This window comes from Physeter macrocephalus, chromosome 16, assembly GCF_002837175.3.
Source record: "Physeter macrocephalus isolate SW-GA chromosome 16, ASM283717v5, whole genome shotgun sequence".
NCBI classification, from domain to species: domain Eukaryota; kingdom Metazoa; phylum Chordata; class Mammalia; order Artiodactyla; family Physeteridae; genus Physeter; species Physeter macrocephalus.
The window spans coordinates 30,806,381-30,830,373 of NC_041229.1; the positions used below are offsets into that span (position 1 = coordinate 30,806,381).

At 40.4% G+C, this 23,993-nt stretch overlaps 1 protein-coding gene and 1 long non-coding RNA gene across 3 annotated transcripts in view; one reads left to right on the forward strand and one right to left on the reverse strand.

Annotated features, from left to right (window-relative positions):
- Positions 1-541: 541 nt before the first annotated feature.
- Positions 542-23,993, reverse strand: part of LOC102995937 (uncharacterized) — a 186,048-nt gene continuing 162,596 nt past the window's right edge. Inside the window, exons 4-13 of one of the 2 annotated variants that reach the window (XR_008619538.1) lie at positions 19,854-19,986; positions 19,153-19,239; positions 14,285-15,057; positions 14,031-14,152; positions 13,152-13,284; positions 10,950-11,015; positions 10,635-10,752; positions 9,150-9,215; positions 1,720-1,937; positions 542-1,589 (exon numbers count right to left, since the gene is read on the reverse strand). This is a non-coding gene — a long non-coding RNA (uncharacterized lncRNA). The remainder of the gene's footprint in view (positions 1,590-1,719; positions 1,938-9,149; positions 9,216-10,634; positions 10,753-10,949; positions 11,016-13,151; positions 13,285-14,030; positions 14,153-14,284; positions 15,058-19,152; positions 19,240-19,853; positions 19,987-23,993) is intronic. The other variant, XR_008619539.1, reaches the window with a different exon arrangement.
- Positions 4,074-23,993, forward strand: part of MMP20 (matrix metallopeptidase 20) — a 51,438-nt gene continuing 31,518 nt past the window's right edge. Inside the window, exons 1-6 of the mRNA XM_007115662.4 lie at positions 4,074-4,199; positions 11,010-11,257; positions 14,883-15,031; positions 17,153-17,278; positions 18,075-18,236; positions 20,498-20,639. Of these exons, the coding sequence (XP_007115724.2) occupies positions 4,074-4,199; positions 11,010-11,257; positions 14,883-15,031; positions 17,153-17,278; positions 18,075-18,236; positions 20,498-20,639 (953 nt within the window). The remainder of the gene's footprint in view (positions 4,200-11,009; positions 11,258-14,882; positions 15,032-17,152; positions 17,279-18,074; positions 18,237-20,497; positions 20,640-23,993) is intronic.

Sequence of the window (23,993 nt, forward strand, 5' to 3'; positions counted from 1 at the left end):
CATCATATATATATATATATATATATATATATATATATATATATATATATATATATATATATATATATATATAATTGGTGGTCTCTATGGAAGCTGTCCTGCCTCTTAGTGTGGAGGCCTGGTTCTTGCCTCTGGACATCAGGGTGAGGGCACATGACCCAGGCCCAACCGATAGAATTTCTCATTAAAGACTCTGAATGCTGAGGGAGTGAGAAAAAGACATAGAAACAAGAGCAACAGTAGCCTTGACTGTCCATCTGGAACATTGTCCAGTAGTAAGAGGCAAGGGTCCCAACAACTGATCACTCCTTGGCTCTGGTTTCTTCTGCCCTTAGTCCTGCTGGTTCTTCCAGCCTGATGCTCCAGGCTTCCTGGCAGTTCTCTAAGCTACCTGATATCCTTTAAAAAAACATGTTTTCTCTTAAACTATCCAAAATTGGTTTTCATAGCTTGAAACATAATAACACTGACTAGTAATATATCTAGAAAGTGACCAAGTCAATATTTAATTCTAGGTCTGTCTAAATACAGAGCCCTTTAATAAGTCAACTGGGCAATCAGTAATTTATTCAACAATTATTCATCAATCCATAACATGCACAGCAGGCACCATCTCAGCAACTTCAATGTTGAGGATTTACTAAAACCCCTATGGAATCAAATTCAGCTAGGGTCTAGAAAAAAGCAGTTCTTTGCAGTAAACTTGATTCTGTAATTTAAAATGCTTATCCTCTTACATTAGTGGTACATGGAAACTTTAGTTCTGTGTAAAGTTCTACAAAGTCTGCAGGACCCCAAAACATCAACACTGCCCAGAGGCTACCAACCTCCTGTTTCATGTATATTATTTTTATAATCTGATTTTTCTACAGATACTATGCTTTCCACATTTCTCTATGATACGGGCTCTCATTCCATTCCCTTTTAGTCATTGAACTGCTTTGATATGATCTTTTTAGGTTAGAATGATTTGGATTTAGTTTAGATTTGACACAAGAATGATAGAAAGAAAGGAAAATTTTGCTCCCCTGTGAAGAGAGAAAGTCAGGACAAAAAAAAAAAAAAAAAACATCTAGTGAGAAATTACCAGCTTGAGTTTGTCACTTTGGAAGGGTCAAGGGTGTTGCCTAGCACTGGCCTTGAGGTAATACCTCCTCATATTAATGTGTAAATGACTTATAAGAACATAAATTGCTACTCCTCTTCAGTTTTTGCGCTTAACAATCGAAGTGTCATACTTGGGAATATTGGGATTGATTGCATTCACGCAAATGAAGAGTGGATACTGGAATCTTCTAGAAATACCTAGATCATACCTTATAAGCAGTTATTTACTTCAGTCTACTTCCAAAAATGGGACTTAGCAAATTCTTTGGAGTTCTGGAGGTGAGAGTATTTTCTCTCTATAGGTCCCAGAATTTCTTGCTATCGTTCCTTCACTGCCTGCCTGCATTGGGGCCATCCTGATGAATTGCAACAGTGGTTTGGGGAGAAATAGGGGGAATGAGATGATCAAATAGAGGGAAATTTCAAGGACTCATTCTTTGTTCTTCAATTGTGGTAGCTGCTGTGAAAGTGTAGTAGTAGCACTGCAGAGGACAGGAGAACATATAAATGCAAATTTTAAAAGATTGTTGTCATAGTATTTTCCTTTACTTAGACCAAAAAGAGACAATGAGTATATGTTTGTACATTCATTCATTTATAAAACAAACTTACGTGACTTTTATATCATTCATTCTTCAAGGAACTTATAATTCAGTTAGTTGAATTAGTCTACTAGATCTGTGGTTTTCTTTCTTGCTTCTTCTGAGGATCATGTTTTGTGTGCCTCACAGCATATAACAGAGATGATGTTCACATGTGTGACAAACTCTCGTTGAGTACCTGGGGTTATTCACTAGACACCATACATGGCCATAACCCCACTGTTTTCTCTTCATGCAGGAAAATGTGTCAGCATGCAAACAGAGCAAGAGAGAGAGAAATCACTATAGTAATAACTTTGAATCTAGCCTAAGTGCAAAAGTAAGACATTTACATATTTTTATCATTTAACAAATAATAGTATTAAATTATTTGCAATAGACTTCACAAATGACTTTAAATACCAGGTATGTCACCACTAAGACACACTGCTATAGATGGCAAGGGCAATACTGAATAGTTTCTGTGACCAGGATGTTCTTGGCACTTTGTATATATTTTCATTTCATCCCATACTTCATAATCCTGTTTGCTCATCTACTCCAGTGGTTTTCCAACTTTAGCATGCATCAGAATGACCTGGAAGGCTTGTTAAAATGCATCTGCTGGCCCCATTCCCACAGTTTCTGATTCAGTTAGTCTGGGTGGGGCCTGAGAATTTGTATTTCCAACAAGTTCCCTGGTAATAGTAATGTTGCTAGTCCAGGAACTACACTTTGAGAATCATTAATTGAGTCATCCACTCATCCATTCAAAAAACATTAATTAAAAGCCTACCTGGTGGGACTTCCCTAGTGGTGCAATAGTTAAGAATCCGCCTGCCAATGCAGGGGACATGGGTTCGAGCCCCGGTCCGAGAAGATCCCACATGCCACGGAGGATCCCACATGCCCCGGAGCACCTAAGCCTGTGCGCCACAACTACTGAAGCCCGCACACCTAGAGCCCGTGCTCTGCAACGAGAAGCCACTGCAATGAGAAGCCTGCGGACCACGACGAAGAGTAGCCCCCGCTCGCCGCAACTAGAGAAAGCCCACGCATAGCAATGAAGACCCAATGCAGCCATAAATAAATAAATTAATTAAATAAATTTCAAAAATTAAAAAAAACTTAAAACGCCAGAGTGAAATAATTTAAGAACAATTAATTCATTAAAAAAAAAAAGCCTACCTGGTGCCTGGTAATAAAGTAAAAAGATAAATTGAACATTATTCTGTAAGAGCTGACATCTACTGAGCACTCTGCTGAGGGCTTTGTTATGACCCGACTTACTCCTTTATGACAATTCTTCAAAGTGGGTACCTTTTTCCCTATTTTTCAGGCAAAATTACCACAGCTAAAAGAGATTAAGTAACCTCAAAGTCATATGGACAAGTGTCAGAACTACGACTTGAACCCAGGTCTACTGGATGCAAGTGACACCCACAGACACCACGTCACATGCTATGCTACCTCTGTAACATGAGGGGCTTACACACAGTATTACTTTCAGTCTTCTGCAGATTAAAAAAAAAATGATGTTCAGAGAGGTTACATAACTTGCCCAAAGTCACCCAGCTAGGAAGTATCTTAAACAAAATTTAATCTCAGTTTGTCCGATGCCAAAGTACTTTTTCCACCATACAACATCATTTCTCCATGCTATCTCTAAATCAGGATCCATCCAAATCAGAGCCAGGAACAAGACTATGACTCCAGTTAACCAGAGTGCACAGAGAATGAGGAATTGACGGTTTTGGTTAATGAAGAACATCCCTTATGTTAACTTATTCAAAAGCTTTCTAACAATTACCAGTGCACCTTCCACCCTAAGTCAGCATGGTATAATGTAATGCTTCCTTGATGATTCAGGATCTTACGTGTCCCAGAACCATCATTATAAACAGCATTTGTTTCTGAGAATTGTCCAAGTGGATACAGAAGAAGGTGAATGGGGTAGATGTGTGGGGAGTCCAGAGGTAGAGGACAAGTTAAAGTATATTCTACTCATTTACGTTCTCTGCCAGCAGAGTGGAAAAGCCCCAAACCGAGACTCATCAAATGTTTCAGTTGAGGTGGGTTCAAATTAATCACGTTTACTCCAATTCATGTAAGTAGTTGACAAACTGCATTAAAAGTGACTGTTTTTCTCCTTTTGCCACTTGGTAAGTTGCAAAGAGTGAAGGTTCCCTGACTCCTGTGTACCACTGTGTTACCTCGTCATCAGGGGAGAAAGGAGCTGTATAATTACCTTTTGAGACATGAATCATCCTTGCTCTGAGGGCCCAGACCTGTTTGACTCTATAAAAGCAGCTCAAGGTCGAAGTGCAAACGTGCACTGTCTGCCATCCCCCGGGGCTGCTATAATTACCAAGCCACCAGGAGGAGATGAAGGTGATCCCTGCATCTGGCCTTGCTGTCCTCCTCATCACGGCTCTGAAGTTTTCCACTGCAGCCCCCTCCCTATTTGCAGCCACCCCCAGGACCTCAAGGAACAGCTACCACCTCGCACAGGTTTGTGAATCTTTGCACAATTCCCTCTTCCCCCTCCTGCCCCAGAAAACCTAAAGGGGATAATGAGAAAATAAGGAAAATCTGTTTTGGCTTTGAAATCATCTTCTAAGTCCACTGAAGTCTAATGGATATGATCCCCTGTACAGCTAAGGCTGGTGTCTGGTACACACTGAGTGCCTGTGTTGCATGATTGCATAAATAAATGAATGAATATCTATCCAGGTATCTTGCTGCACACAGAATTTGAGGCGGCTTGCAAAATACATGCATTACAAAAAAAGACAAAAGAAGTACTTGAGGAGCAACGTAGGAGGAAAAATAAGGGCAGAAAAATAAAAATCGAAGTGTAAGATTTGCACAGTAGAGGTGGGTCGGAAACTTAGTGCTAAGATTCCTAACAGTCACAACAGAAAGATTTCCTGTATTCACTTTTTAGAAAAATGGCTCTTGTACTCAGGGCAAACGTGATCAAAATTTGAAGTGAACCAAGTTTTTGCTGGGTGGCTACCCGCTTCTCATGTGAGGGTCTCTCCTCTCTAAAGCATATTCCCCAAGTACCTTATTTACTTACAATTTCTGTACCTTCCCCTCCTTTAAAATCTCTCCTGACTGTTGGAGAGGATCTGATAAAATAATTCATATCAGAATTTCTTCAAAGACTAAGTGTGACTCAAAGTGATTCAATGTATATTTGCTTCCAAGCGTTTTCTTTTTTTGTTTTTAACATTTAAAGGGAAGTGGTGAACTTTAACCTTAAGAAACAAGCCTTCAATGAAGGAATTTCCAACATTCATGAAAGGTGTGTAAGTGAGATGTTTTTGCACCAGGGCCTCTGTTTCAAGTGTCTGTCAAAATGATAGCACATCTGTGGTTGCCAGCCCTGCCTCAGGGTTGCTTTCCTACCTGCCAGGCTACACCTGTGTACAGCATTGCAGAGCTGATTGTCACCTGTACACACTGGCGTGTCCCTACTGATTGTTTACACCACTCTTCCATTCTAATTGGTCCGTCCCCTTGCCACACCAGTCGTTAAACATTTTGAATATCAGCCCTGCATATAAACAGCACAGTGGATGCCGAGCACAGACCTGTTGAATTGAACTTCCTTTGACTTGAGCCCACTTTCAGACGAACTAAATTCCAAATAACATATCTCACAATACTGGGGTTCTATTTCAAATTGTATTTTGGTGGTGCCACCAAGCTTTGAATCCCTTCTCCCCAAATGTAATCTTCCATCACCCAGCCTCATGCCACCCTGATTCAGAAACTAGAGGCTTTGGGACCTCCAGAAGGAGGGTCATGCTGAGGCCAGAACTGATCTGGTGGCTGAAGACCGTGGTTTTGTGCAGGTTCAGACAAACTATGTTCATTGGGCCAAAGCCAGCCATGCCTGTTCATTTACAAATCATCAATTACTGCTTTTGTACCACAATGGCAAAAACCACATGATGAAACCAAAAATATTAATTACCAGACCTTTGCAGAAAACAATTAGCTGACCCCATAGTGGTCTATGCAGGAATAAGGCCAGCAAGCCTTGGAAAAAGCTAACCTTTCTAGGAGTATTTAGAAATAATTAGGTGTTCTTGGACTGTTGGGGATCTCTAGTGACCCCTTACTCCTTCCTCTCCAAAGCAAGTCAGCCCTCCTCAGTCTCCCTTATGGCATACTTTCTGAAAGACCTTCGACCAAGGATCAAGGAAACTTGTCAACACCTGGCAAACAGACCTTCTCCTGCCTGCAATGGCCCCAGTCATCAGCTCTGGGCAGGAACAGGTATCACTCTGCAGCAAGCTGGAATGACCTGGGCAAACCTCTCAAGTGGATCCCAGTGCCTAGAAAGAATTACTGTCCCATCTTATAGTTTATAGAAATATTTAACAACTTATGCAGCCTTACAATACAACAAATGAAATGACATGAAAATAGACTTATTTCATAAAAATAGCTTAAGTTCATTCATTCAGCAATTATTTATTGAAAGTTTACTGTATGCTATGTGCCAGGACCTGTTCTAAGCACTGGACAAACATCAGTGAACAAAACAAGTCAAGTCCCTGTTCTTACGGCACTGGCATGGGGATGATGGAGGAGTGGGAAGATGCTGGGAGGAGACAAACAAGTCAATCAATAAGTCCCCGAGTGATATTAAAAAATAAATTAGGATGATAGCAAGCTACTGGGACCCTGGGGGGCATTTTCACTTGAGTAGTCCAGGAAGGATTCTCTGAGGAAGTGATATTTGAGATAAAGAGCTATGTGAACCTGAACTTCACAGTCGTGTGAAGATCTGGAGACAGAGCAGTCCAGGCAGAGGAAAGAGCGAGTGCAGCAGCCAGGGGCTGAAGGAGCTTGGATTGGAGCAACGGGCTAGCGTGGCAAGAAGATACTGGCTGAGTCCCAGAGTCAGGCCAGGCCAGCACACACCTGGGGCCTGGGGGTCCAGGTAAGGTTAAGCCCCTTCTACACTACTCTCTTCTTTCTAGATTGCTCACTAAGAGATAACAAATGGTTTACTGTGCCTGGAAACTCCAGGCAGGAAACGTTTCCAAATACTATTCGCTTCCTCCTAAACCCATGAACACAATAATTTATGCTTGAAAAGATAAACAGGTTTTTAGTTGATTTAACGCCCACTTGTATCTTTTAAATCCTGATTGGCTAATTATCATAAAAGCTTGGAAAATGATGAAATACTTAGTCTCATAATCCAGAGTTTTATTCTACTTTTTGTGTTTTAAAAAAATAATAATATCAATACAACATTTAATAGAGGCTGTTAAATTGTCCTTAAAATAATATAAGCTTTTATAATCACGTTATTATGAGCTTATAATTAAAGAAAATAAACAAAAAACCTTCCAAATACAAACTGTTAAATTCAGGTACTTTTACTACCATTTTACTTTCTGTGCATAAAGATTTTTTTTAATTGTCATTATACTCAAAATTTGGTTCCTACCTTTCTTATTATTATAACATAATAAAATTTTGATTTTATATTATGTTGATAAAGATCATGTTAAAAAGTTACAAATATTTCAGAATATAAGTGAGTTATAATTTGTTTAGCCATTTCCTTTGTTGGATACATGGAATATTTCCATATGAATAATGTTTCTATGAACATCTTTGTACATCAGCCTAATCTAAAGGATTATTTTTTTCAGGATAGATTTCCAGAAGTGTAATTAATGAGTAAAAAGGTATATACATTTTAAAGTCTTCTGATACATTTCAAAGTATTTTCACACTAAGGATCTCATTGGATCCTCATACTGGTGTGGGTAGGATAGACACCAACCCCATCTTATAGATGAGAAACCTGATACCAAAAGGAATTACCCAAGCTTTTTAGAACCTAGGATTTGTCACACAACAAAAAGTTCCCACAGTTCCATTCCTGTGACTTAGCCAAAACAGAAAGAAATATTGAAGAACCGTATCTTGAACTTCACCTTGTCCTGAAGCACACTTAAATCTGAGCTTTAAGCTCTTCACTCTCAGGAAGGACACTAGGAAAGTGCACTGAAAGAAGAGTTGGGAGGGGGACCTGGGCCACTAGCTTCTGGGACTGCCCTCGAGGCCTCTGCTATTCTTATCTGTCAAACATTGTTAGAGACACGGAGAGGGGACCACCATATTGCCAACCCTAGACTCCTGTGGTTTCAACAATGGGGGAGTACGGAGGGTGGGGAGGCACGTAGGACAATTCTGGTGAGTCCTGAAATCTTTGACCCAGGCCCATAATTAGGTGTTGAGCCAACAGCACACAAGTGTTAGAATAGAACACAAACACAGTTCTAAGTGGGCATCTTTGTGCCTAACTGAACACTTTGACTCTGAAAAGTATGCTAAAACCTCATCAATAACTTTGGCAAGAAAGTGTACAGAATAATTTGGGCTCTCTGTACCTCAGAGAGTTTGATAATTCTTCAAAGAAGCATATTTTCTATATTTTACCTAAAGAAAAATAGCTCAAATGGTAACTGAACATCTACTCTGCACCTAGAACTGGGTCAGGCCAGGGCCATATTTGTGAAGGCATCACGAGCCCCAGCCTGAGACCCCACAGGTGAGAGTGATGAGATGCTGGTGGACTGTGGTACAAGGTGGCAGGTGTTCACTAGTCTAAGAACCACATTCCGTGGGAGCACCCAGTAGGGAGCAACTCACCTGTGTCACTGCAGTAACCAATCCTTGTGGTCTCTTTAAGTAGAAATAGTTTTTGATTTTATCTTTACTTCATTAAAGATAATTTTAATCCTATTTACTATGACTTGCCTTAAACCTTTTGAGCTGCAGGTCTAGCATCTTAAGCATATTTTGAAGAAAAAATATTTTACTATAAAAATTATATATGTTCACAGCAAAAAATATATAAAACATATATAACTAAAAATGAATTATTCTCAATTCCATCGCTAAAATATAACCACTGTTAATCCCTTAGTCTATATTTTTCAAAACCCTTTCTATGACTCAGTGCTGGGACTAACGTGAAGGAGTGACACAAGCTTGGACCCTGTCTTTATTTAAAATTTTGATATTTTGTCCATCATGGATTTTATGCATTAATTTTTATTTTTTCCAAAAATATTGCATTAAACAATATTTTTCTTGATCATTGAGTATTTGGCAACCCCCCACCCACTCCCTCATCCTAGTCCTAGTTTATGACTATATATCTATGTGTATTAATATGCACAGACTTCTGTTTACAAAGGTGGCTTGTACTATAATAATAGTTGTAAACCTCTTTTCACTTAATATATCAGAAGCATCTTCTTACATGACCATATTTCATAAAACCAAAATTAGAATTTAGAGTGTAACACATAACCTAACAAGGGAATAAAATATTTGAAATCAAAACGGCCTCAGAAAATATGGAGCACCTGGCCTTCCGCACAGAGCTCACCTCTGAAGAGCCTAATTCAGACTTACCATGAGCATAGTGTTATCACAGCATCAGCTTGAGCAAACAGAATGGCTCAGAGAATTAACGTCATCCTGCCAAAAAGATCAGGAACATAAAATGTTGATTTAAGATGGCCTAACCAGACATGGAAATGAAAGCAAATAATTACACCTTTGTCTCAGGGCACCTGCCCTGGGTTTCAGGGCTCCATCGCCCTTTTCCTCCTCTTGGGTTCTCATCTCAGTAAGATTTTTACAAAGAACGACCACCAGGGAAGTGAGCTCCTCTCATAAGCAGGGCAAGGAGTAAGGATTGGTTGACCCCACAGTAAGGAAACAGAGCACCATGTCCAAACAAGTGAGCGAGTCTTACTCCTTTTCTTTTTTTCCTTAACAATTACAGTTCATGTTCATAGCAGAAAACTTTGGGATATAGGAAAGGATAAAGAATAAATTGTCACCCATAATTTTAAAACCCAGAGGTAGGGCTTCCCTGGTGGCGCAGTGGTTGAGAATCCGCCTGCCGATGCGGGGAACACGGGTTCGTGCCCCTGTCTGGGAGGATCCCACATGCCGCAGAGCGGCTAGGCCCGTGAGCCATGGCCTCTGAGCCTGAGCGTCCGGAGTCTGTGCTCCGCAACGGGAGAGGCCACAACAGTGAGAGGCCCGCGTACCAAAAAAAAAAAAAAAACAAAAAAAAAACAGAGATAAACAAGATTGATATTCAGACTTATTTCCTTCCATTATTTATGTTACTTATGTTCATTATAAATTATATATGTTAATTATCAATGTCTTGATTAATGTCTTAATTTTAAGTGTTAATATAGATGTTAACATTATTATATTAATATACAGATATAATAAACATGAATATATTTACATTATATGATTTTGTTTATTTATGAAATTATGTATAAATATTTCACTTCTACCTTTCTCTGTATATTGCCATTATATTGACTTCATTACTCCATGCCATTAAATATTTTTCAAAAATATATAAATATTATTTATATACAACAAATAAGTACCTTATAATAATATATAAATATAAAATTTTATATTTAATAAAATATAGATATAAAGATTTAGCTGCTTTTTGTTTTCCTGAAATAAGCTGGGTGGGTGAAATTCCTGGGCCAACAGCAGGCTCTGACCCTGCATTTTCACGACCCTGTCTCACTCACTTCACCCAAGAAGTCATACAGAGTGTTTTGAGTGGTACATTAGGGTTTTAAGCCTTTAAGCGCAAATAAAAGCCTCATAATTTATGGCTAATTTCATTTGCTTCAAGGGACAAAGAGCCAGTCCTAGGAAACATGCCCCTTGGAAACAATTTGCACCCCATGTATTGAACACACCTGAATTAATTAAAAGTCTCAGCTGGGAAACAGATTTACCTGCTGCCTTTGTATAAGATGAGAGGCTGCAATATAAGGCCGCAGAGAGTTAAGAACATACTGATCTTGCATAATGTATAATGAAAATACGACACTAATAACTGCTTACCAGAAAAATAGGAGAGTCTTTGTTTTGCAAATTGGTAAAGACCTCAATGACAAATAAATGGTCCATGGGGAAAATGTTCACATTATTCTCCTTCCGTTATTTTTTCCTCTTCAAATAACTATTCATTGTAGAAAAAGTATAAAAGGCACGCAAATAAAAAAATCTAAAATCCCACCACCCAAAGATAATTGTTGTTAATAACTTGGCATATATCTGTCTAAGCTTCATCTACGCAAATATATCTAATTTTTTCAAAAGTGGGAATATGCTCTGCACACTATCTTTAGCATATCAAGAATACCGTCCCTGTCTTACCTGAGCGTAAGTGTTGTCCAGAGGTTGTGCTGTGAACGTCAGCCTGCCTCTCCGTTTCAGGCATACCTTGACAAATATTACACAAAGAAAGGAGGGCACCAGATTGGTGAGATGATTGCAAGAGGAGGCAATTCCATGGTTAAAAACATTAAGGAGCTGCAGGCTTTCTTCGGCCTCCGAGTCACTGGGAAGTTAGACCGGGCCACCATGGATGTGATCAAGAGGCCTCGCTGTGGAGTTCCTGATGTGGCAAACTATCGCCTCTTCCCAGGTGAACCCAAATGGAAAAAAAATACTTTGACATACAGGTAATGAGATCGAGTCTTTCCAAATTCAGAGAGAAAGAGCCTTTCTCTCCTTCTTTCTTTTCATTCAAAAATATCTTCCTTCTGATCTGTATAAAAATCATGACTCATCACAATCATAAGAGAGCATAAGAACTTTTTAGGTCTAATCTTTAGAAAATGACAGTGGAGAATTCACTAGAAAATATGATCTCAAGAGTATCATAAAGGCTGGCCATTTTAGGCATTACAATTTTACCAATTAGAGACAACATATTTTTCTCTAAAGAAAAATAAACTAGTCTAGGATTAATAACCTGATGGTACCAACCAGTTTTCTTAAAACAATCTTCTAAATCAGAAGTAAATAACCTCACCTACTAATAAATTAATTTTTTATTAATTCCAAAAATAATTTATTGACAATTTATTAAATGTCTACCATAGGCATTCAATTTTGGAGATGTAAAGGCGACTAGATCACCTTTCCTCTCCTTTGGGGGAGACACACGTACAAACGGTCGCACCTCCAGGTGAGAAGTGTGAAACTACAGGTCTAAGCAGAGAACTGTGACAGCACATGGAGGGAGCTACCAAGTCACCCAGGGACTGGCCAGTGACATCTGAGTCTGACTTGTAGGCAAAGAGGGAGCCGGTCAGCCCCTAGCCCCAGGCTCCCCCATCTCCCACCTTATCCCCCCTCCACCTCCACAGTTGAGCCTGGCCCCCACCTGGCCATCCTCTGGCTTCCTCCTGTCCCAGGTGGAACAAGGATTCTGCATGATCCAAGAGGACTCATTCACCCAGCCAGAATCTACACCCTCACTGTACTCTGGGTTCTCAGGCCAGAATTCCAGCCCCGCAGCCTGCATCCATTTGTGGGGCCAGTAAAGGCCTCCTTCCCAGGTTTGTCCACCCTCCTCCACTGGACTGTCCATGGTGCTTCCTAATTATTATACTACATTTTACTATTATCTATATTCACGAGGTCATTTACATCTCTTATCTGTATGATGGAAATGATGTGCTGCTGCTCATCTCCTCCCAACTTTATGTTCACTTGTGGCAAGTTGGTTGTTGAAATTAGCCATAGTGAGGGTACTTACAGTATGGAAATCAGCAAACCCTACAGACGAGGAGTTTTGGTCATAGAACGGGTTGTTAAACTGTAGCAGCACACCAGTGATTCCCTGTGATCAAATGGGGGCTCAAACCCAAAGAGAGATCAGATGATTCCTCTAGGCCACTTGTTAGTTGCTATGAGCCTAAGAGTCCATTAAGGTGGTGCTGAACACAATTATTAGCCTCTGCTCCAGCATAAGAATTCCACAAAAATCAAAGCATTTGGGGAAGAAACACCTTATAAGGAATTAAACACTCAAGAGACTATGAGATGATTAAGGGTAAAACGGAAATATTTTATATAAACTCACGAAGTTTTTTCTGTCATTTCTTAAAATAAATGGTATCATAGAATTTTAGTCAGTGATTATGCACAGCAAAGACAAGGGGATAGATCAAGCTAATATGGGACTTAAAGAAGTATAATATTCTTGTGAAAGTATTTTGGGCAGTCCCAAAAGCACCCTCCACACTGCCCATCCAGTTGCTCCCGAACAACTCTCCTTCTTCCCCGCCCAACCCAAAAAGGAACTAGAGACTATCTTAGTACTCTGTCTATATAGCTACTGGATCTCAGAATAACTCCTTTTAACATAGCCCAAAGGACTGCAAAAGACAAAATATAGCATAGTGCTTATGTGCATAGGCTTTGGAGTCGTAAAGAACTGGGCTCAAGTCCTGACTAGTCATAAAACGTAGAGTGTTACTATTATCTCTGAAGGTTGCTGTGAGGGTTAGAGGGCGTACCACATTTAAAAGTGCCTAGAACAAGGTCCAGCACGTAGTGTGTATTCACAGAACATTAGCTGTCATCACTGCTGCTGTGTCAGTCTCCAGACCCTGGGTCAGGACCTCTGTCCACGTGCTCTTCCTTTCTGGTGTTGTCCCTTCTCCATCCCTGTCTTCTCCAGCCCAACACACAGGCAGCTCTGTGGGGATGGATAGCTTGTCTATAATGTGAGCGAATTTCGAGATACCAACTACACAGAGCCATGATAAATCACAGATTCATATTATGCAGTGGGCGTGGCATATTCTGAAAACACTAAATGGTCCCTTCAAGGGTCCTTCTGGTTTCCCCCCGGAAGCTCTACCTCCCTCCTCTTGGCCCCAGTCCCTGGAGTTAGAGATCTCCTTGATCCTTCCCTCTCCATTACTGAGGTTTAGCTATTTCCCATCCTCACTGTGGGACATGGTCCCTTCCTTTTGGGCCCCCAGGATAACCACTGTTGGTTTCTGGCTGAGAATGCACCACCTGCATCAGAATAACCTAGAATACTTGTTAAATGCAGATTTCTGGATCATACATGTGTGTTTAACAAGTTTCCTAAGTAGTTATCACAAGTCCTAAACTTTTGAGAACTACTGAGTAGGCCCTAAAAAAACACTAGCTTTTATTCATTAGTCCATCCACTTAGCAAGTGTTTGCTAAGTGCCTACTATGTGCAAGGGCCTGGACTAGGAGCTGGAGAAAGAGGAAGTTTGCTAGGTGTCTGCTCTCAAGATTGGCTCTCACAGAATTCACTTCTAACTCTGCACCCATGATTCCATCTGAGCCCAAGGTTCTGGGTGGCAGTTCCTTTCTCCCCAGCTTCCTTTACATGCTGCCAAGCGCCCCCAGCTCCTGGCCTCCAGCATGGCATGTCCTAGAAAAACACCAACTGTCTCCACTCACTGTTTGTCCAAAATGCTCTGTACTTTTCTGCCTTCTGATGTCATTGCCAGGTCAGGACTTGATGAAAGACTCAAGCCTTTTTCAGTTCCAGTGAGCATCCTTGTGAGGAGCTAGCACTTCCCCTTTAAGATACATATTATTTTAAGAAAAAGCATTCCCCCATGGCCCTGGGGAAATCCTGATGGTCTTTGAACAAGAATTTGAAAAACCTCAAAACTGTGTTTTTATTTTTTACAATTGAAAATTTTCAATACCTTTTGGGGAAAGAGGTCCCTTCTCAATTAAAACCACTTTAGGGAAAATGGACTTTGGGCTACTCGTAAAGTTACACAAGGTATTGTTCTTTAAAGTTAGTGATATAGGGCTTCCCTGGTGGCGCAGTGGTTGAGAATCCGCCTGCCGATGCAGGGGACACGGGTTCGTGCTCCGGTCCGGGAAGATCCCACGTGCCGCGGAGCGGCTGGGCCCGTGAGCCATGGCCGCTGGGCCTGCGCATTCGGAGCGTGTGCTCCGCGACGGGAGAGGCCACAACAGCGAGAGGCCCGCGTACCGCAAAAAAAAAAAAAAAAAAATTAAAGTTAGTGATATATAATAACAATGAAAGCCAAACTGTTTCAGCACCAGATTATCTCAACTCTTTCATTTCTCCCCTTCATTTTCCTTATGGTTTAACATGTTTCAGTAATTTAACAAATATGAAAGCAAAATAAGAATTATTATTTTGGAGAAAAAAATCTAAATTGTAGATATATGTTCAATATTTTTATTTTTAATACAACCTTGATGTAATTCTTGCTTTCTTCACTTAGGAGCACTTACTGAAAGCAAAACATGTTCCTTCTGTTTTCACAGAATATCCAAATACACACCTTCCATGACTTCTGCAGAAGTGGACAAAGCAGTGGAGATGGCCCTGCAGGCCTGGAGTAGTGCCGTTCCTCTGAACTTTGTCAGAATAAACTCAGGAGAAGCAGATATTATGATATCTTTTGAAACTGGAGGTACTGTGGTGCTTCTTAGATTTTGTCTACTAATCAGAGGAGAAATGTCTCAACACTTTTCCTTCTACAGTATTTAATCTGTGTGATCAGCACAATCCTCCTTCACACAGTTGTAAAGGGCAGAGGCCAAGATCATGGCAAAGTCATAATCTTCATCTGGCCAGAATATAGAACCAGAGGAGTTCTCAGCATTTCTTGTCATCATTAGACTGAGCTGTAGAATGGACTCAGCATAATCAACTTTCATAGTGGTATTGCCCCATCAGGGACAAATGCTGTCAGATTTAGCTTTCCCATTGGCTAGGAGGTCATCTGACCTGATCCCATTCCCATGATGATGTCCATCGCCATATACCCCGTCCCATATTAGCCAAGGATTTCCCACCTTGAATCCTCACTGAGGATTAATTCCACAGGACCCCTGACAGCTTTCCTGTGCAGCAATGTTTAGGAGAGTGACTGGCATTGCCATCTTGTCCACACTTGCAAACCATCTTTTGGAGATGCCAGGCCTGCATCCAACCTGCCCACTTCTTCTCCATCCCCCAACTTCCCCCAGCAAGGAGTGGAGCCCTTTTCAGAGAAGCATGTCTAGTAGTAGATGATGGAAAGGCCATGGAATTCCTTTCCCCTCTCAGTTTCCTCAGAGTCAAGGTGAGTATCACTGCCTCTTCCCCTCCACAGATAACATTTCTAAGTGTCCTATTTCAAGTCCTTATCTTAATTTTAATCTGATGTCACTGGGGAAATACATGTTTAGAAGCTGGGAGAGAGAAGATCAAGTAAGTCCCGAGTGTGACCCCTTGAGAGGTGGCCCTGGGTGTGGCCTGGTCCATGGCAGATCCTGTTCCTCCCAGAGGACCAAGGCCACCCCCAGTGAACTGGAAGGGCAGTGGGCTCAGGGCAGCTCTGGAGGTGATGGAATTAACATCTGGCTGTCTCTTGATCTTCCAAGTTTGTGCTCTGTTCCCTAAAACAGAGTTGACTAGGGACTGTGCTGCCATTTAACCAGGTCTTCAGGGCATGTAATCTGATTAAACAACACTGCACTGAAACCCGGGGAATGGCACACCAGAATTTGTTTTGCTGGTTTTTAATAAAACAAGGTATCCTCATGAAAATACTGAAAAACTCTTAAATATCCCTCGTTTTTTTCTTCCTCCTTTTCTATTATATTTGTAATGAACTTTTAATTAAATGTAGATAATAATACAAAAGCATATTAAGCTTTGAAAGTTGTAATTTTATAAACACCTTTATTGCTTTCATGAGTTTTATGCATGAAAGTATATCAAAATTACAGAGAAATTTTCTTTTTCTTTTTTTGACACTTCCTTAAATTATATTGTGCTCTAGAAACGGAAAGCGCACACTTGTTCAATTTACTATAATTGTCTTAATAAAATCATATTTTTGTTTGGTTTTTTGTTTTTCTTATTAATTTTATTTTTTATTGAAGTATAGTTGATTTACAATGTTGTGTTAGTTTTAGGTGTACAACAAAGTGATTCAGTTATATATATATGTATGTGTATATATATGTATATATATATTCTTTTTCAGATTATTTTCACTTATAGGTTATTACAAAATATTGAGTATAGTTCCCTGTGCTATACAGTAGGTCCTTGTTGGTTATATTTTATATATAGTAGTGTGTATATTTAATCCCAAACTCCTAATTTATCCCTCCCCCCCAACCCCAAATCATACATTGAAAGCACTCTGCCAACATGTTCACAGCCCAGTCAGTGGACGAGGTTGTGATTGAATGACCATCTGCTCTTTCTCCTTTTGTAATCTGTGGCATGGTCATAGTCTACAGTATGCCTTGTGCCAATTAATAGACATTGCAACAAATACAATATCAAAAGAAAATTTTTTATTTTTAATGCTTACTATCTTTAAAATACACAATATCCCTTTTATTTTTTTAATGGATAGGTTACTCATTGGCATGTGAGCTGCTTCTTATAAAAAAATGAATATTGAAAAGTAAACCTATTTGTATGAGAAGTGTCAATGCTATTGAAAAAGTTTTCTGTTCACTGTGATATTAGGTACCCTTCAAAAATTGCTAGAAAGACTAAATCCTGTTGGTGTTTCTCCCCACTTGTTTAGATCACGGGGATTCCTATCCATTCGATGGGCCTCGGGGGACTCTAGCCCATGCATTTGCACCTGGAGAAGGCCTGGGAGGAGATACACATTTTGACAATGCTGAGAAGTGGACTATGGGAATGAATGGTATATATGCACAATTCACCATAACCGGGAAAATATTGTACCTTCTTCTGGGCCTCCATCATGAAACCTTGAGGTTCAACGTCCCAAGCCACCCTTTAACTTGGGGGGCTGGCTAGGAAAAACAAGTAAGCCAAAAATCCAAAAGGGAACACCGTAAGGGGAAAAGATCCACCCTCAAATGTGCTGTAGACTTTTCTGATCTCTGGTTCATAGTGCATAATCTCAAGAAGCAGCAATCCCCTACTCAACACACAGCTCAATTTTTCTTCAACTACATAATATTTTTTGATTCTTACTTGTACTTGGAAATAGGCTAGATTCAGAAATGATCTGAGGGGAGTCAGTACTTTCCTGAGAAGTACGATGGGGATGGGTATAAGAGTTCTAGAACATCATGCATGTCATCTGGAAATCTTCAGTGTGAAACTTGTGTGGATAAAAGGGAGTAGGCAGGGAACTAGTAAGGCATCTGTGGCCTAAATCTAGGTATTATTGCCACTGTTAGCTCTAAGGCCCTTCTTTATCAATCTACTGAGCATCATTGACAATGAACAAAATGAACTGATTTACATTTCCATCTTCTCCCACCCCCAATCCCCTCCTAGCCAAGGCGGGGAGAACTGGACTAAAGTCAGCAAAGCTAAGTGCCAGGACAACCTACCAACCTTTGAATAACCCAGTTATGAAAAGAAAATGAATAAACTGTGATTTGGGCATAAATTCTCCTGTGAAGACAGGAAATGTTGAAAATAAAACCCTGTGCTGATGCTGTCTTTTTCTCTCTCATATTGTCTAGGTTTCAATTTATTCACCGTTGCTGCTCATGAATTTGGCCACGCACTGGGCCTGGCCCATTCCACAGACCCATCAGCACTGATGTACCCAACTTATAAGTATCAGCATCCCTATGGATTCCACCTTCCCAAGGATGATGTGAAAGGGATCCAGGCACTGTACGGTACGATCACTACACTTTTTTTGACCACAAACCCTGAAAGTGACAGGCATTTGGTCTCCAACTTAAAGAAAGTATACTTTGTCAGGAGTTACCTGCATAAGTGAAGATTAAGCTAGAAATTACAGCCCCAGCTATGGCCTCTTATGAAGAGCTTATTTACCAGATATGAGTATTGCTTTCTTTTATAAGATGTACAATTAAATTTTACATCTTTCCTCCAGAGCATATTGGTCCCTTGATGGCCATAGAAAATACAATCATTTGTGTGTATTTTGAGTGTTGATCAGGAGCCAGACATTGGGAGAAGATGGATATTTTTTATAGTTCATATATATGGTGCTTATCCATTTGCAGACAAGTGACCTTATCTTCCTAAAAATAGCAATGATGATGGTAATAACTGTACCATTCAGTCATATAGGCGATCTGCAGTTTGTAAATCATGTTCATATGAGTCATCTCCATACCATCCTCATGATCAGCCTGTGGGGTGTGAAATGTTTTCCTCATTTGATAGTTGAGAAAGCTGAGGCTCAAAGACAGTAACTACACCAAAATATTGAAAATGTTCTCAAGTGTTAACATTCTTTCAAAGGTAATAAAGGATTATTAGGAACTCTATATCCAATTTTGCTTAACAGAAAGAAAAATCTGTTAATCCATGAGATGAAATCCTGAAACATCATTAGACCTTGACATTTTTGTGTGTTTGATGGATAAAAGCTGAAGAATCTAGGAAACTGACTTTTCCTTAAGCCTCAGAGCCTGGTTATTCAGGCTTTAGTTATAGGAGTCCCTCCTCTTCCTCTCAGCCTAGAAAAGGGTCTGTAGAGCCCAGCTCGCCCATGTTTCCTGCATGCCAGCCAGCCCATCTGCTGCTTAGAAATGGGCACACACATCTGCAGTCAGATTTTACCTGAGGCATAAAAGACAAATTTCGTCCCAAGAAGTGTTCGGCCAGCTGTATCCCTTCGAGAGGGGTATATGACAGTCCTGCTCCTCCCTTGATTGACAGGAAAAAAAAAATACTGTGAATCTCTCCATATAACACATTTGGCCCTAGGACTCCAATGTGAAACACTTCCTGTGGCCACCAAGAAGAACCCACTCCAAATCCATGCCTGCCCTTTATGGGTCCTTGTGCACTGGAGAGTCACCACCATTCTGATGGCCACTCTTACTCGGCCAGGAGGTGCAGCTTATATTTTGACATGGCCATTTTTACACAGGTGAACAAAATACAGAAATATGGTTTTATATTGCCAAGAAGCACACACATCAGCCACCCCTGACCACCTGATCACCCTGATCTTTGGTAGAGTGCCTGGCAGCACACTTCTGATCTGACCAATTTCCAGTATCTGATCTTTTCCCAAAGCTGCACCCCACCTCTGATTTTCACCCCATTGCTGACCCTTCTCCACCCTGATCTCACCCATCTCTCACTCTTAGTGGACCCTTCCCGTGCCTCACTCCTTCCCTGATCCTCAGCTCTGGTCACAACAAGACTCCATCAAGCACAGAGACCTGAGGGGGTCAGTGGCTCAGGCAGCCCCAGCTCACTCTTCTGTAGCTGGCAGACAGTCCTCAGGAACAGAATGGGGGATGAAAACTCACCAGCACCTCTCCCAAAGGGCGGGTCCTACATTCCAAGAGGGTCCACCAGAAGATAACTTTAAATGGCAAACACTTCCAAGGTACTTCAGTGTCCCAAGAATTTGCTCAGTCTCTCTGGGTGCCTAAGAAAAGGCTTGTGCACAGGGAAGGACACCCAGAAGTTGTTTGAAAATAACAAGAAAACACACAAGAAAGTTATAATCTTATTGAGAACAAGAGTACTTAACAAACAAAAAGAAAAAAATCAGAGGCGATTTTCAAAATTGATTCCTAGTTTGAAACACCTATAGCTATCAAAGAAATTATGCATAGTAATGAAATAATAGTTACCATTTTTGGAACTTTTATTATATGTCCAGCACTCCACTAAGTGCTTTTTAGGCATTATTTAATTCTCACAAAAACCTTCTGAGGTAGGTACCATTATTGCCGCATTTTACTATGAGGAAATGGAGGCTTAGAGAGGTTCACCTGTATCACACAAGTCAGCAACTATTGAAGGCGGGATTCAAACCCAGGTCTGCCCATCATCGACAGCCATGCTCTTTATTACCTTGCCATATACAGTGAAAGCGGGTCCCTGGAGCAGAAGTGCAGAGACTACATTCCTGGTACCATTTTGACCAAGTTGCTTTGAATCCTAGGACCTCAGAAGACATTCCCAGGGAAGCCCGCTGTGCCCCACAGCCCCCCTCATAATCCTTCTATCCCCGACCTCTGTGACTCCAGCTCAGCCTTTGATGCTGTGACAATGCTGGGAAAGGAGCTCCTGTTCTTCAGAGACCGGTAAGCATTAAGACATGCCATCAACTCTTAACAGACCTCAGCTCTGTATCCAGACACGTGTCACTCTAGAGGACCTTGTTGCTGCCATGGGTGGCGATCATGCAGAAGTGCTGTCCTGTGTGACATTTGGATGGGAGGCAGGAGTCTTTGGGGAGATATGGAACTGCCAAAACCGAAAGAGCACCTACTATGCTCTTGCCAGTGTACTGTTTTCCGTACGAGTACAGCGTTTCTTCTAACCTTTTTCACTGTGAAGCAGAGTTAGAATCCCAAATTTACAGATGAAGACAGAAGCTCAGGAGAACATGTAACTTCAAAAGGTAACACAGTTGTATTAAGTGGCTGAGTTATGACACCAGCCCAGAGTTATCTGATGTCTGTTTTGTTCACCACTGTATCCCTAGTGAGAGCACATAGTATATTCTCAATAAATATTTGTTAATGGGGGTTGGATAGATGGAAAGATGGACAGAGAGGTTGTTGCAAGAATGGATGGATTCATGGATGGATGGATGGATGGATAGTCAGGTAGATAGATAGATGGGTGGATGGTTCTAAAGTTAGTATTCTTCCTACACCCCTCTTTCTCAAGGCCTCCTGACTTTTCAACTATCAGCTGTCAGAAAGCACAGAGAAGGAGGGAATATTGGTGGGTTTTTATTATACTACAGCTTTAGTTACTCAAGAATACCCTGAGGTTTGAGTTTCTATTACTGTTGTTTTAGGAATGTTTCTTTTGGGCTTACTAATAGAAGTTTCAGTAGTTCTGTGAGTTGTAAAGAATGATGAGATAACATTGGTATTTAACTTTAATGGCATAGGAGATTGAGAAATTTACTAGAGATCCTGGGTTTTTAGTGAAGATACTATAGGAGCTATAGGAGTAGGTATAGTGTCAGATACAGCTATGATTAGTGGTGGTAGGTGGTTGATCTTTATTTTTTAGTATTTTTATTGTTATGGAGATTACTCATCAAAATTAAAATACGTAAGTTTAACATTAGTGTAATAAGGAAAAAGAGGAAAATTAAACGTTTTTGGTTTGAAATTGACGTGGAAATTTTTTTTCTAATATTTATTTATTTGGTTGTGCCGGGTCTCAGTTATGTCAGGTGGGCTCCTTAGTTGCAGCTTGCCAGCTCCTTAGTTGTGGCATGCAAACTCTTAGTTGCGGCCTGCATATAGGATCTAGTTCCCTGACCAGGAATCGAATCTGGGCCCCCTGCATTGGGAGCACGGAGTCTTAACCACTGCATCACCAGAGAAGTCCCAATGTGGAAGTTTTTATCTGAAGAAAAGAAGAAGTTTTTGGAATAAAGTTTTCTAGCAAATTTAAATGTAATATTAATGATGCTAGCTTTTTGACCTGCTGAAATGTTGATGAATGGTGACAGGCAGTGAGTAATAATCGGAAAAAACCTGAAGAGGTTGGAAAATTTATACAGGTGCAAAGGGGAATTAAATTTTAGGTTTTGTGTTACAAAGTTAAGTTCAAGTGCTAGAATAAAACCTGAAACAGCTACAGGGAGAGCTGCTCATTTTAGGTCGCAGGGCATAGTTGTTGGGGTAATCTTGTTGGAAGTAAAAAATCTAGTGAAAATGTTTCTGATTAAAAGATGTTTAATAGAATTGATTAGGAAAGGATTATTTTCATTCATTAGAATTAGTGTTGAAAAATGAGGTTGTGCTAGACAGGTGAAGAAAATAGTTTGAACACTATAGGCAACTGCTAGGGAAGTAGCAACGAGAGTAAATAATAGGGCTTGGGCATTGGTATACAGAGTGTTAGCAGTTTGATAATTAAGGCTTTGGAGTAAAAGCCTGTAAGGGAAGGCCTACCTGTGAGCTCTAGGCTTCTGATAATAAGTGAGGTTGAAGTAAAGGGTAAAGCTCTAAATAAGCTGCCTATTTTTCAGCTGTCTCTTCATTAAGTTATGAATAATAGACCCAGAGCATATAAATAACATGGAATTTTAAAATACACATGTGCAGATGTGAAGGATGCTAAGTATGGTTGGGTAATACCAATGGTAACTGTTAGGCCTAACTGGCTTGAAGTAGAGAAGACAACAGTCTGGTTAATGTCATTTTGCTGTGAATAATTAGTGTGGTGATAGCACCTAGACAGAGTGTCAGTGTTTTGAATAGTTTTATTATTTTCTATCAATGGTAAAAGCAAGTTAGTAAAAAGACACCTGTTTCAACTCTTGTGCTTGAATGATTTTGAGGCTGTTGCTGGGCTTCCTGTAGCTGAGGGAAGTCGTGGGCGAGGCCAAGCTGGGCGGATTCACCAGCCACAGCTGGAAGCCCCATTAGTAGAAGCAGATAATGACCAAGGTTAAGTATGAAGATTTGTTGGAAATCTCATGAATTTAAGTTAAATTGTTCCTTGTTTCCTCGTTCTGTGGCTTCTCAGGAGGCATAATTACTTCTCTCCTTGGACAAAAAGAGAAACATCCCAGCTCTCACCTCCACTCGTCCCCTTACTGGGGACTGAACTCAACCACATCAGAATAGGCAGAGGTGGCTCAGGCATATGCATATGTGACATTATTTTTTATTCTTTTTTCTTCATTGGAAAAGTGGTCGTTGAGCTCATACAGAGTGTTAAAAACTGTTGTAGTGACTGGCGCTATAAAGATGGATCGATAGTCCCCTTGCTTTTGTACACTTCAGGGTTAGATGAGGGAGAGGGACATTCAGAAAGTGCTGCCACATGGAAGCAACCTAACTGTCCATCAACAGATGAATGGATAAAGAAGATGTGGCACATATATACAATGGAATATTACTCAGCCATAAAAAGAAATGAAACTGAGTTATTTGTAATGAGGTGGATAGACCTGGAGTCTGTCATACAGAGTGAAGTAAGTCAGAAGGAGAAAAACAAATACCGTATGCTAACACATATATATGGAATCTAAGAAAAAAAAATGTCATGAAGAGATTAGTGGTAGGACAGGAATAAAACACAGACCTACTAGAGCATGGACTTGAGGACATGGGGAGGGGGAAGGGTAAGCTGTGACGAAGTGAGAGAGTGGCAGGGACATATAAAGGAGAAACTAACACACTATTGTAAAACAGTTATACTCCAATAAAGATGTTATAAAAAAAAAAAGAAATACAAACAAAAGGAGGATAAATAAAAAAAAAAAAAAAAAAAGAAAGCGCTGCCATCTCGCTGTGTGCTCATGTGCGCATTTAGACAGAGAGAAAACGCTCTGGTGTCTCTTTTTATAAGAGCACTAATCCCATCAGCCCCACCCTCATGACCTCATCGAACCCTAATTACCTCCCACTGGTCCCATCCAAATACCATCACACCATCACATTGGGGGTTGGGATGAATTA